A 13,898-nucleotide genomic window follows, 5' to 3' on the forward strand; every position below is an offset into this window, starting at 1 on the left:
CTTCCTACTTCCTAGCAGTATAAAGAAAGGAAATTCTTCATTACAAAGCTAATTTCTGCATGTTCCTGAGCCTTTCTTGTAAACCGTCTAGTAAATATCCCACTGGAGAACCCCTGATAATGCTACTCAGAGACTCACTGAAGGAAGTGCATAGGAAATTACTCAATCAAAAATACAAAATGCCATCGTACAACATTGAATGAGGAAGACCTTGGATCTTTTGGTACAAGCAAGAAAACCTGAGTTGTTTGCAAGTAGAAAATGTTACTCGTTTCTAAAAAGAAGGTGGAAGGGAACTTTTTTTGAGAGAATATCAGGGTACCAACTAAGGTTAATGCTATAGGAGCTGGGAAGGAAAAGAACTTGGGATTTATTTCCTTCATTCAGTAGGAATCAGGCACAACAGAATGACAGAATTAGTATGATCGAACCAAAGTGTGAGGACAGAGCTGTGCCTGACTAAAAGTATGTTTGAGCATGAGGGCAGTGCCAGAGAGGCAGACATACTGATGCACCTCATGTGCAGACCTCCTGTGATGAGGAGGCATGTGTGATACCCGCCCTGCAGCTGCTCCCAGGCCTTTTTACACACAGGTGCTGCCAGTCAGTGGGCATGGTGTGGAAGGTGAGCAGCACTTTGAAAGTGCAGTGGGGAAACAGATGGTATATAATGGCTGCTATTGGCATCCATCTCTGTTCTGTGGGTGCAGATGCAAGCTTTGCCACTTCTCTTGGATAACAAGATGTTGGTAATTTTTTTTATTTTTATTTTTTGACAGAAAGATCACGTGGGCTTCTTGCTGGTAAGACAATGCATTGTGCATGGTGCAGCCAAGCAGAGGAGTGTGGTTCAGTCTCTCCTGCTATGAAGTGTGCACACTGGCTCCTCACTGAGCATCACAGATTGTGCTTTCTCTCGATTTCCTAGTTGCCCATTCTGAACTGGGTAGAGTCTGCTCTAATGCTTGAATTTCAGTGTACTGATGTGGCCTTCACACCTGTAATTCCTGTCAAACCAGCTTGTTGGTTTGCTTACCCCATCCCAGCACCTGATGAACTGGTGCCAGAGGGGTTGGTTTCCTTCTACTGTTTGGAAGCACTGGGCACTGCTGGCTGCAGGGTGGCTGTATTGGGGCACTGCAAGAGGAGCACCCTGCTGCGTGGTAATGACAAGACTGTTGCAGACAAGCTTGCTATCGATTGTATGCCTATATACTATATACGTACAGATGTATAAATATATCCCATTTATTTACATGCACGTGTGTAAATATACTCTATGAACGTACAGCCCGTCTGCACGCAGGTGCGCGGTTCCCATGCTGTTCAGTGGGCGGATTCTCAGCTGAGCCCCTCACTCCCGCGCCTTCGGCTCACGTACAGCTGGCAGCAGCGGCAGCAGCAGGCGTTTCGCAAGCAGCCGCACGAGGAGCTCGGGCCGCGCTCGTCCTCCGCCGCTTCTGCAGCCGGTGCGCGCCCCGCCCGCCCGGCACGCCGCGGTTCCCGTGCCCCCAGCGCGCGGTCCCGCCCCGCCGCAGCCGCCTCCCCTGCCCGCAGCCCCGCACCGCGCCGAAGCGACGCCCCCGGCACGGCACCGCCCCGCACCGCGGCGGGCGGGCAGCAGAGAGGCGGCCCCGCCCGGCCCGGAGCCTCCGTCGCCCTCGCATCGGCCGCCGCGGCGCGGAGGGCGCGGGGCGGTGCGGGCCACCCGAGCCATGTCCGCCAGAGGTGGGTGCGCGGGGTTGACCTTGCCGGTGAGGCCTTGGGGAGCGGGGCGAGGAGGGAAGGATGCCGGGCGGGCTGCGGGCTGCGGGCAGGGCCCCCCGCACCTGTGCGGGGAGGACGGGGAACGCGGGGCGGACGGGACGCGGCGGTTCTGCGCTGTCGGGCGCTGGGCAGCGCGGCTGCCGTGTCGCCCGTAGAGCGGCGCCGGCTTAGGGCGTGGCGGCTCGCCCCGCTGGGGCCGCGTCCTCCTGGAGATGGACGGTCTGAAGTTGTGCGCTCAGCGGGAGTCGTTGTCATAACGGCCACAGCTCGGGTGGCCTTTGTGGCTGCCACGCGTGTGCGGTGGGAACGGCTGCAGAGCCTCCTTGGTCCCAAACTTCAGCCTGTGGGTTGAGCAGAGGCTGCTGCTTTTCAGGTTTGGTGATTACGGTTAGTGCCAATTAAAGAACCAGAGGTATAAAGTTAAACGTAACAAAAAGGAGATATTAGCGAGCATTTTTGTTTGTTCTCCCCCCCCCCAAAAAAAAAAATCTGCACAATAATAACAATTAAAATCACTCCCTAGTTATCTCTGCATTGAAAAAAAAAAAAAAAACCTGTGAAAAATACATATTGCAAATTAAGTAGTCCCCGAATGCAGGGATACGCCCTGCTTGTCCGCCCTTTATTTCTCTGTGTCCTGTTGTACTGAGCACTGCTCAGATGGATCTTCTCTTCCATTTGCTTGGATTGCTCTTGGTGGCCAGACAAGCTCCCTGTGCACAGAAGGCATTGTGTGGCTGCTGCAAGGCTGTCAGCACTTTGTGGCTAGAAGGACCATAGTCCTACAGCATCGCACCCATTTTAGGTATAAATAATAAATGGTGTTAGGTCGGAGTAATTCTTTGTGGTACAGTAGGATTCTTGCTTTAGGAAGAAATGGGCTGCATTGTTCTCCAAAGAGTCTGTTTCTGGAAGAGCACTAATGATATGAGCATCAGTGCTGTGCTAAGGCTGCATTAGTACTTGTGGGGAAGATCCTGGTCTCAGCAAAGCTTCATGACATGCATGAAGTGTGCTGTCCTCGAAGGGCTGCCTGGAGCTGAGGGAGCAATGGAAGTACCTGGTGACTGCTGCTATGCAGGAGGCTCTCCCATACTGACACATGCACGGTGGGAAGCCAGGGAACATTTCCAGTGACTGTATTCCCGTTTTCTCCCCTCACTGTCCCCTTTATCTATTGCATCTGCACTACATGCAAAGTGTGTGATCTCTGCTGGGTTCTGCTGGAGAGCTGCCTGGAGATGCAGGGGGGGGAGGTGGTTCTTTTGCAGCCTTTCCCATGCCATCTCATTCTTTTCAGAGTAATTAATTGGACAGAGACTTCACAGGACTTTAAAGAGGCAGCCAGTGAGATTCATGAAAGAGATGAAGATTTTAATTTATACTGATATCTGCTTTTTTATTTTGGCAAATGGACTGAGCTGTAGAAGATGCATGTGTGTGTGAGTCAATAGCGGAGTTACTTGGTTCTGACCAAAGTCTTTTTGTGTATGAGGCAGCACAGAACATCTTTATTGTTTACTACTCTAAGTGTTACTGCTGCTGTAGGTTTAGGTCTGAGCTTACTTTTACACACTTGTGGTATAGTGGGTCTTAATAAGGTTACTCACGAGCATGGAGCTACATAGGAAATAGCCCTTTGTGGGATCAGGGCTTTGTTTGAATGTTGAGTTGGGACTTTTCACGGTGGCAGATGAGCTCGTGTGTAGGAAGTCTCATTAAAACTTGTATCGTTTAGGTGTGCGTGTTCAGCAAATCTGACTGTTAATATTTTGTATGATCATCATTATTCTGAATGCATCAGGGTTTGGAGTTGTCTACTTGTTGGTTATACAGCAAGTGTAACAAGAATAGCGAAAGAATTAAACCTTTTCCTGTGATGTTTTTATTGCTGTACCATGGATGATACTTGAGGCACAGCAAAAATCCATTGCAGTCTCATCAGTGTTCAGTCTGCTTGGCTCTCTTTATTCAATTCTTGCTCCAGGAGGTGGTATGGTCTAGTGAACCGACTGCAGCAGAGGACAGGAGAAGCTGAAGCCCATCAGAATTTCTGTACTTTGGATCCACTCCTTTTCACTGTTCTGCTCCAGTTCCTTGTTGCTATTTAGCCAGATCCTCATGGTAGATTGTAATTTAATACATAAAGTCTAAATAATAATACAAACTAATGTAGTATTGCTGGAAGTTGAGCTCCAAATAAAGTTTTATGCTTCCCCGCTTGTACAGTGGAAATAACAGGAGCTAACTTTGTTAGAGGGGTTGCTGTGAGCACTCCCATCTGCTTTAGGATGACTTTTCTGAGTTGATGCTTTATTTTCTGATACTCTTTACAGACTGTGTTGTTGATGTCCTTCTCACCTGTCCCTCACCTCTCACTGTTATAAAAATATAAGATCTCCAGCCTTCCTTCGCAGCTTTGCTTCTAGTACAGCTCTGGCTGATGGTCTGGCCCAGTATCAGATGAAGTAGCGTAGATGAATATTCCCAAAAGCTTGAACAAATAATCATCTTGGAAATGTGATGGTGAATCTGGGAGCTGAAATGAACTTTGAAAATCCCTTTTCACATTGCTGTCAAGTTGGAGTCCTTCCCAGGGTGCTCTCATGACCTGCTCTGTGGCCTGTTGGGATCGGGGGGCTGACGTCAGCCATGCTTTTTAATTGTGCAGTTTGCAAAGGCCTTCATATTATACTTTCAGCTGTTATTAAGTAGTTGCTATTAGGTTTCATACATGACTGAATTTGGGTGTTGGAGTAAGCCTTGTAGGTTGTTGCTTACCTAAGGGCTTGTTTGTAAAGAGCTGTAAATTTGCTGGATGAAAGACATTTTTCTAAAGCCAAGTATAACCATGACCTACTTATGCATGTTATCTCAAACTGCTTAAAAACTGTCAAAGCTGCTTGTTATCATGAAGGTCTAAGTTAATGGAAAAATGGCTATTTTTAACTTTTTTTAATCCTCACTTATGCTAGAGCAGGCAACCAGAAGAAGTACTGTTGGGTGGTCTTTGCTAAGTTTTTTTAATCTAAATGTTGAAAAAATGAACTGTGTTTAGTCTGTAGGCAACTCCAGGAACAACTGGAAACACATAAAATACGAGGTTTATCAGTAGCAGTGTCTTTCTTTGTGCCATAACAAAATCCCTAAGTTTTGACAGAAGGCAGAGTTAGATAAATATTATTGCTGTCTGATATTAACAGGTTGTGCTGTGCCATTCTGATATGTGGGTGTGGGAGTTGTAGAGAAGGTAATTACATTTTTTAGTCTACTCAACAGTCAACGCGGTAGGATTTTTTTAGCTTCAGAATTTATTTTATACTACAATCTTTGTCTTTTTCAGATTTGATTTTGTATCAAATGCAGATCAAACACAAATAAGTCACCAACACACCAGTGCAGCGAGTCTTTGTCCTCATTACAGCCACAGCCCTTAGGGAGCTGAGGAGCTGCTCTGAGCTCTGTTCTCTGGGGACAGTGATGGCCTGATGGCATGGGGCTGTGTCAGGGGAGGGGTTGGTTGGGTGTTAGGGAAAAGTTCTGCATCAGAAGGCAGTGCGTGTGGAACAGGCTGCCTAGGGCAGCGGGCATGGCAGCAAGCTGCCTGTCAAGAAGTGTTTGGACAGTGCTCTCAGATACACAGTCTGATTTTTGGGTGGTCCTGTGTGTACGCAGAAGTTGGACATCATGATCTGTATGGATCCTTTCCAACTCAGGATATTCTATGGCTCTATGATTTCAGTACTCATTTGTGGCTGCCTAAAAAGACAGTGCATTCCTATGAGAAGGCAACAACTTCACTTCATTCATTTGCTCAGGTAACTTCTTTCCTCATGCACTGTGTGGATCGCTTAATGAATGTATCTCATAAGTGTGTACTGTTGTGTGAAGAAACCAGAGTTTGCCGAGAGATTTACATAGTAACCTTGAGCTCCTATTTATCGTGCCAGTAACTTCTGTTTTTCTTTCCCAGATCCTCTGATCCTCCTCAGACAGCTGCAGCCATGGCTGCTGGCAGTGATGCTTGGGGTTGAGGTCTGTGTTGACTGGGTTAAAAACAAGCCACTGCCTGCTGCAGCCCAGCGATTTGTTGTGGTCTGTGATTAGCACAGTAATATCCCTCATATCATAAGGAACCATCCTTTCAAAAGGTGGCAATGTCTGCCCCGTCCTGTTTGAAATCTGTTGCTGTGCTTTTCTGCTTGTTGTCAGAGATACTTCTTTCAGTCTGAGACCTGGAGATGGGGCAATGAAAACTGGCTGGGCATTCCCGTTATTGTCACAGTGGAGTTTGGCAGTTAGTTTTTGTGGCATCACATGCTCCCAGACCTAGTGATTTCCAGTGCTTTCCTTGGCTCCCCGGGCTGTAGGAGCATGTTCTTGGCAGGGCTGAGTGCTGCAGCAGTACCCAGGCAGCAGCAGAGCCCTGCCTGGAGGAGCTGTGCTCTGCAGAACTCAGAGCTGGCGCTGATAGCTCTTCTCTCCCCAGCATTCATCCTCAATTTCTTTTCTACTGGTTCTGTATTGTTGTTTAACTCCTCCTGTACTTCCTGTTTGTGTCCCCAATACATGTGACAATTTTTTTTTTCTTTAGTTACACATTTAAGGGCTTGAACCTCAATTTAGTGGCTTAAATAACTCAGGATCAGCTCCTGGATTACCCCTGCAAGCTGTATTTGTCTATATGTGAGAATCTCTATCCACAGCCAAATCTTTAGCACTGGTAGAACTTCTGATGAGGAAGAAGAATGGTTTTATGAGGTATCTGACTTAAAGAACAGCATTTATTTTAAGCTGCTCCTTTATACATTTTGCCACTTCTTTTTCCCCTCAACAAAGATTAGTCTGTGCTGTTTAACTTTTGAGATTAATGAAAATTAATCCTGAATGCATAGAAAAAGTTACATAGACTAATGGCAGCAACAAAAGGAAATGGGGACAATGAGGCAGAAGCTATTTTAGATACACAGCTTTGAAAGGAATTGCACAGAAGGAAAATGAACATCGGCTTATGGATGGAGAAGCCAGCAAAATTGCTTTCAATGAATAACAGCAGAACCTCATGTGTTCTGCAGTCTGAAAACAATCTTTTTGGGATTTATTTATTTTAATATAACAGGTTTGTACTGAATATTTTGAATTATATTAAATCTAATCTGTAAGTAATTGAAAATGAAACCACACGTGGGTAGTTCATGTGCTTGGTGTGGTATTCCTTAGTTTTGCAGTATGAAGGCAGGAGCAGACGGTTAAAGCAGATATTTTTCAGTAGGTTCTGAGACCACTAAGTAGCCTCCTTTTTTTTTTTTTTTGTTTTAATTTATTAGGTACTATTCAGGCTATGGTGTGTTTATAAGTAGGTGGTCTCAGTTAAAACCCAAAGAAAACATCATAGAGTTGTGGTGAGAAAAACCTCAGTGAGAAGCATCAGTGAGAATCATCATTAAATCCTCAGCCTAATTGGGGCATATTTTCAGGAAGGATTTCAGTTTTAGAAAATGCAACCCAAGTAACAATTTTAGTCCTGTAAACATTAGATTTGGCACATTTACCATGTGTAACGTAAGGAAATCCTTGATGTGTAATCAAGGTGGGACCAGATACGCTTTGCTAAGGTACAGTAAGGAAGAGAAGTTTTATGTTCTCCTTTTCCTGTTGGCAAGCTAGTGTCAATGTTTTGGTGAGCTGGTTTGTTTCATGTAAATCCCAGCTTTAGCCATGTCCACAGAGCAATATTGCTGCTTGTGCACATACATTTGAGTTAAACTTGAAGTTAAACTAGAAGAGACTGATATGTAAAAAAGCATGGCGAGCCCAAGTGCTTTGTGGCTTCAGAGATGAGTTGTTGGTTCTCTGGGGGTGTACAGGTGGCTTTTTTTCTCCCTGTGGTATGGCTTTAGTTGGCACTGGAGCCAGCCAGCACACTGTGACATTCTGCCTCTCAGAAGCTCTTAGGCTGGTGCTCAATTCTTTTTGGAGTACACTGAAAATTGCTGCTTCTCTTTCACCAAGACAGTGTTGTTTTCCACATAGATGTCTTTTTCTCCTTTGTGCACATAAACATTTTCTTGTAACTTATTGGCACAGTGCTTAGAAGTGATTCTTCTGGAGTTGTGTCAGAGAAATGAGTGGCCTTATCACAATGGACTTTCAGAGAACAAGTTTTGGTTGACAGCTTTCTTCTGTTTCTGGAACTGCACAAGCAGGTTATGTGTTGTCATACTTTATTCTGAAGTGCCAAACTGAAGCAGTTTCTGCAACTTTTTTTTAATACTTGTCACTCTCTTTGCTATATCTGGGACCTTAACTTAGTTATTTTTAATGTGCTCTCATCTTAACTACTGTTTCCTCCAGCATAAGTATTGTATGAATAAGGACTGTGTGATTTCACTCAGTGAAAGGATTCTGCTCTAATGACTGTTATTATAAAGCTGATACTGTTTCTACTGCATCAGGCATGTATGAAGCATCTTTGATCAACAGAGAAATCAGCAAAGCTGCTGTTCAAATTACAGTTTCCTTTTAACTAATGATGAAAGCTTTCAGTTTATTTTTGGCACTAGAAATTTTGGGAGACAACCAGGTTAGATAAGAAGTGAAACTGAATTAACAGTAAAGGAACATAGATAAGATAGCTAACACAGCTCTGGAAAAGATGTTGCAGCTCTGTCTGCCTGCACATTCAGAAGATGCAAAGTACTGGCTTTCTGAGGTGTCCTAGGTTTGAGGTTCTGTTAATCTATATTTCAGCAAGAGCTGCTCCCAGTAAATACCACATAAGGTGAATGAACTTCATAGAATTAGGGTGTAAAAGAGATGGATTTGCTGTTTCTCTGAAGGTTCAGGAATACTGCTGTGTCTGCAGTCAGTAGATAAGGCAGAAGTCACTGGTTTTCTCAGAATGAGAAACAAAAGAACAAAAACTTTTTATGAATGATAGCACTCCGGAGTGAAGCACAAATCTCAACACCAACAGTTTCACATTTAAAATAAGGTTTAGCATCAGAGGGACTCACAGTGAGTATTTCCCATGAAGAAATATTTGATGCTTATTAATGAAAGTCTTCATAACAACATACTGACTTCTTTGCTGAGGATTTTCTTTATTCCAGCCTGAAGGATGTGTACAGCTGTGAGCAGGCTGTGCCAAGGTACAGGTGTGTGTCTGTGTCCCACAGCAGGAAACCTGTGGATGTCTTCAGGTGTTTGAAATGAGCTGAGCTGTAAAACCTATTGGCTTCTGCTGAAATTGTACTCAGTTTTATTTTTTAATCTTAGTTTCACCTGTGCTTTCCTATATTCTCTTCATATGAATGCAGACAAACAGGACAGGATTTAGAGTTTTTATGGCCATTTGCTGCCATTGAATAATTTTCTGCTGTCATAGTAAGCCAGTATAACAATTAAGTGGTAATCAAACGGTCCATTAATGACCTGTGGCATGTGTAAAAACAATGAAGTCCTTCCAGGAAGACAGTATTGTTATATGATAATGTGGTTATCCAAAACTGTTTGTTCTATTTTATGAGCTGGAGATAATTCCAAAATGCTGGACTTTGATCTTAAGCAAAAATAATAAAACTTTGATCATCCTTAAATTGACAGCTGCTATAAAAAGCCTATTTCTTGTTTTTCTTCTAGTAACACTGGCTAAATCCAGAGTAACTGATAAAAGAATTTGATGATTACAGCTTAGGGATTCTTCTGACTTGACCTGAAGTAATCTCTGTCCAAAAATGTCTATAAATACTTTTTCTATTTTCTGTTGCCAGATGTTTTGATATTTGAGATGAATGTCAAAAATTGTTTTGTGTACTTAGATGTGCAATGCACATTTGTCGGAGTGATTCCGATGATCATTTTCATACAGAATGTAAGATAGATTTATAATGAAATTCTGAATATTATCATTCTTACTTAACTATGTGCAAAAATTAGATGCAGGGGATTTGGTGACTTTTTGCCATAGCTGTTTTCTCCTCTTGTTTTCTGGTGCCAGTTTTAGCAGGCAGTGGAAGCTGTCATTTTTGGTTTCTGCAAGGCAATGGAGCTTAGTAGACCGGTGCTATACCATGCACTTTATTCTCTGTACATTGTTGCCACTCTGTGTTTATGAAAAGCAAAAAGTCTCAGTGCCTCAAGGGGGATTTCGAATTCTCCCATCTTGCTATTTATGATGCTCGTGAGGTATTTTTAGCACAGGTTGTTGGCAGTGATCCCAAAGGGAACGTCTGGTACAGATGAATTCTGTGGGCAGCCAGCTGCAAGGAAGGAGCTATGGGAAGGGGGAACCCCAGCAACGTGCCACGGGTGGGTTGTGTCTCAGTGTGTGTGTGTGGGTACGTGCCAGCACCTCTGGGGCTGCAGAGACAGCCACCCACAAAACTCCAACCACCTGAGCTCCATGCAGCCATTTGGAAGAGGGGAGGGTAATTGGTGCTCCTGTCCTCACAATTCCTGTTGCTGATTGATTATCTGAGTTACATATAATGGATTTACACAACGTTTAATTTCTCTGACCAAACACTTCCGCCAAAAGTACAGGCCTAGTGAGACGTGTATCTTGCTTCTGCAGATTATGACTCACTTTTCTTGGGAAGAATGGCTGAGACTGAGCCTTAGTGTGCCCTCTTTGGGTTGTCTTCCTGTGCTGTTCTCCCAGGGGCTGAGAAGTCCCAAGAGCAGTGGGGTCAGGGGCAGGGTGTGGGCACAGGAGGGGTGGAAGCAGAGTGAAAGGGCACCTGGGAATGGGGAGCAAGAGGAACATCTGAAGCAGAGCGAGGAGGGAGCCAACTGGTAAAAACAGAGCTATTGTGGACCAGAACCACCCTTGAATATAAGAAAGAATAATAAAGGTGGGAACAGGGAAGATTTGGAGAGTTACAGGTACCTCTCTAATGGAAGGGGTTAATGCTTTGATGTAAAAAAGCTTGGTTTTATTTCTTTGAATTTTGGACGCCCCAAACAGCATAGCAGCCTCTGTGTAATTGCTGACAATGTTTTCATGCCTTTTCAGGAGACAGAGGGGGGAAGTGCTGGTTTGTAATCATCTGAGAAAAAATCCATAGCTACCTAAAAGCTGAGTGCTCTGCAGACTGTGATCTGCAGGCTCCTGTTTTTCAGCAGTCGGGTTTCCCTCCTGCCAGTGTGAAGCTCTGCTTCTGTAGTGATACCACACAGGGGTAGGGAGTATGTGTCTGCAAATTTATGCCTTCTGAGGAGAAAAACAGAATAACTGAGTGTGCCGCAATGTTTCAGTGCTCGCATAGCAGGGAGCTGATCTTCAGTGAGGCTGAACAGCTCCAGCTCTGCTGCCGTTCCCTCCTGCTGAGTTGCACAGCTGTGGTGCTTCTTGAAAGTAGTCTGCTGTTTTCCTTGCATAAATAGTTATTTCTTTGCTACTGGTGTTTGCCTTGCACTGCAAGTTGAAGTTGTAAATAGGTGGATTAAGTGATTTCCTATGGCAATTAGGTAGTACCATCAGCTGTTGCATGTAAAGTGAAGGCATAATGCCAGCAAAGGTCCTGCATTGCCTCATGGGGAATGAATGGATTGTGAGATTCTCTAAGATGTCTGTGTGATCTCTGACATGTCTCATGAGCCCCACAGGTGCAGCCAAAGTTGAGCAAAACTTTTATTTTTATTTATTATTTATTTATTATTTATTATAAATTTATTTATAAATTTATTATAAATTTATTATTTATTATGTTTTAATAAATACGACAAGCAGATTTCCGTTTGTAAAATATACTTCATGTAAAATAAATCAGGGTTTACAGAGTTATCATTGGAAGAGAAACTGAGTCAAGGGAGTCACTGCTGCCTCCCCACCCCAGCTTGATTTCTGCATTGCAAGATGTTGGAAAACTAATTTGGGTTAGTTAATGACATATTTATGGATCCTGTCAGCATGTTACTTGTAATAGTAACGTTTCAACTTGAGAGTGCAAATGTTGAGAATCAAATTCATTTTCCACTGGGAAACTGAAGGTAAAAGCCTTTCTGAAACACTTTCCTGTTTCATGTGTGTTGGAAATGCTGCTGGTTGCACTTGAGCGTAGTACCCTACAATATCAGAAGGTGAAACAGAGAAGGAAAGATCAAACTGCTGTAAGTGCTTCAAAAATAATTAGCCTGCCTTTTATTTCTGATCTATTTCTTGCCTGAATGACTGTTTAGAAACCACAAGTGCTTATTTTATGCACTGCAGTTTGAGCATATTGACATAGTCTTTCTTTGTGGCAGAGCTCTTTGGAGATGAGCAATATGCTTTATTGTGTTCTGTAAATCTGGAATAACTGCGGAGGCCAGCAGAGTAATTTCAGATTTGAGCTAGTTAGAGAAATGAATTGGTCAGATTCTTTTGGGAACGTTTTGAGTCAGCTTGTTGTGGTTTAACCCAGCAGGTAAACCAGCCCTGTTGTTTGTTAACATCCCATTCCCCCCAGTTGGATGCGGGAAAGAATTGGAGAAGAAAAATAATAACAAAACACACACGATGTAGGATTGAGATAAAAACTATTTTCTAGGTCAGAAAAGGAAGAGAAAAAAGGATAATAGGAATGATAATTCTATATATCTATATCTATCTACATATATATATATGAAGAAAACAAGCAGTGCACAGTCACTGCTACCAAACAATGCTCAGCCAGTCCTCAAGCAGCAGCTCCCTACCTCTGCTAACTGCCCACCGTTCTCAAGTTTTTTCCACATGATGTCATAGGGTATGGAATGTCCTTATGGCCAGTTTAGGTCAGCTGTCCTGTTTCTGCCCCTCTCAGCTTGTTTCCCCCTCAGCCCCCTCACTAGCAGGTCAGTACAAGGAGCTGAGAAACTGAAACAGCTTTGGCACTGTACAGCACTGCTCAGCAGTTGCTCAGACATCGGTGGGTTATCAGCATTGTTTCTCTCCTAAAGTCATAACATAGCATCATACCAGATGTTAACAAGGAAAAGTCAGTTCTGTCCCAGCTGAAACCAGGACACAAGAGAATATGTTAAGGGTAGTGTTTTTCGGGACAGTTCATCCTACCTTCAGTAAAGAAGAGGCACAAAGATTTTTCAAGTTCTTTTCACATGAGTGTTTCATAACTTTGGGGGTTCTGTGCTATGAGGCATAAAGGACTTATTCATCTGTAATCAGCTGAAATGCTATTTTTGGTACCTTGGACAAAAAAATAAACATTTTCTTGCATGTTCATTAGTGTATGATGGCAGCACAGAGCCTCAACAGTATATTGTTGTATATAATTCTATCAACTGAATTTCTATATTTTGGAATACAATAGAATGTTAATTGTACACGGTTGGTTTATAAAAAGTGTTCCCCTGATTTAAGATGGTGAAGATAGGCACTGGGGAATCATTCACTGTAATAGTAGCAGGAGTCTAGGTGAAAATCTGTACTTGCTCTACAATCTGCTTTATCTGATCTAGGACATGTGAGATAACACTGCTCTGGAAGGAAGGAGTGAAAATTACTTTTGGCTGTTAAAAGAGTGATATGACAGATGTCAGATGTAGGTTAGTGCAGGGAAGAGAAGTTGTGCAAAGTTGGAAATTGATCCTGCTGATCTGAGTGCCAGGTCTGTATGTTAATCAAAATATTGCCATTTCTTTTTCCCTCTCCCTTTCTTCTGCACTAAGCCCTGCCCCACTTTGTGTGTAGCTTTTCTTTTGCCATTCCAGCATCCATGTTGGCAAACTGCTGGAAACACGAGGAACTCTACAAATGGTGTGTGCATGCATGTATGTGCTTTTATTCAGTTTTTGTGTGGTCGATTAGCTGCTGCCAGTTGTGATTTCTGGGTTAGCTGAACCACAGGCAAGTACCTGTTTCTTTTATCTAGCCAGAAGTTTGCTTGTTGTTATGCTTCATTCTTCTGTAAGGAAACTGCAGTTTCTGAGCATTGTTGTTTCAATAGTTTCTATTACTTCATTACTTTGGAATAGCTTGTGTGCTAGTTCTAAAGGATTTATTCCTAATCTAGAGCATGGCAGCTTTCTGTTTTGGGTGACATGAGTGCTGTCAGCAGGATGAAAATTGCTGGGAGGTTGTTCAGTACCTAGGGCAATAGATTTATTGCATGATTGCATGTTTCCCTTGCCTTTGTATCTTTTCATTA

General features: G+C 43.4%; 1 protein-coding gene across 1 annotated transcript in view; it reads left to right on the top strand.

Moving 5' to 3' along the window:
• Positions 1-1,648: 1,648 nt before the first annotated feature.
• Positions 1,649-13,898, top strand: part of ABLIM1 (actin binding LIM protein 1) — a 164,887-nt gene continuing 152,637 nt past the window's right edge. Inside the window, exon 1 of the mRNA XM_065746018.1 lies at positions 1,649-1,728. Within this exon, the coding sequence (XP_065602090.1) occupies positions 1,716-1,728 (13 nt within the window). The 5' untranslated portion in view covers positions 1,649-1,715. The remainder of the gene's footprint in view (positions 1,729-13,898) is intronic.

This window comes from Cyrtonyx montezumae, unplaced genomic scaffold (assembly GCF_038088225.1).
Source record: "Cyrtonyx montezumae isolate F1298 unplaced genomic scaffold, pur_monq_1.0 scaffold_4, whole genome shotgun sequence".
NCBI lineage: Eukaryota > Metazoa > Chordata > Aves > Galliformes > Odontophoridae > Cyrtonyx > Cyrtonyx montezumae.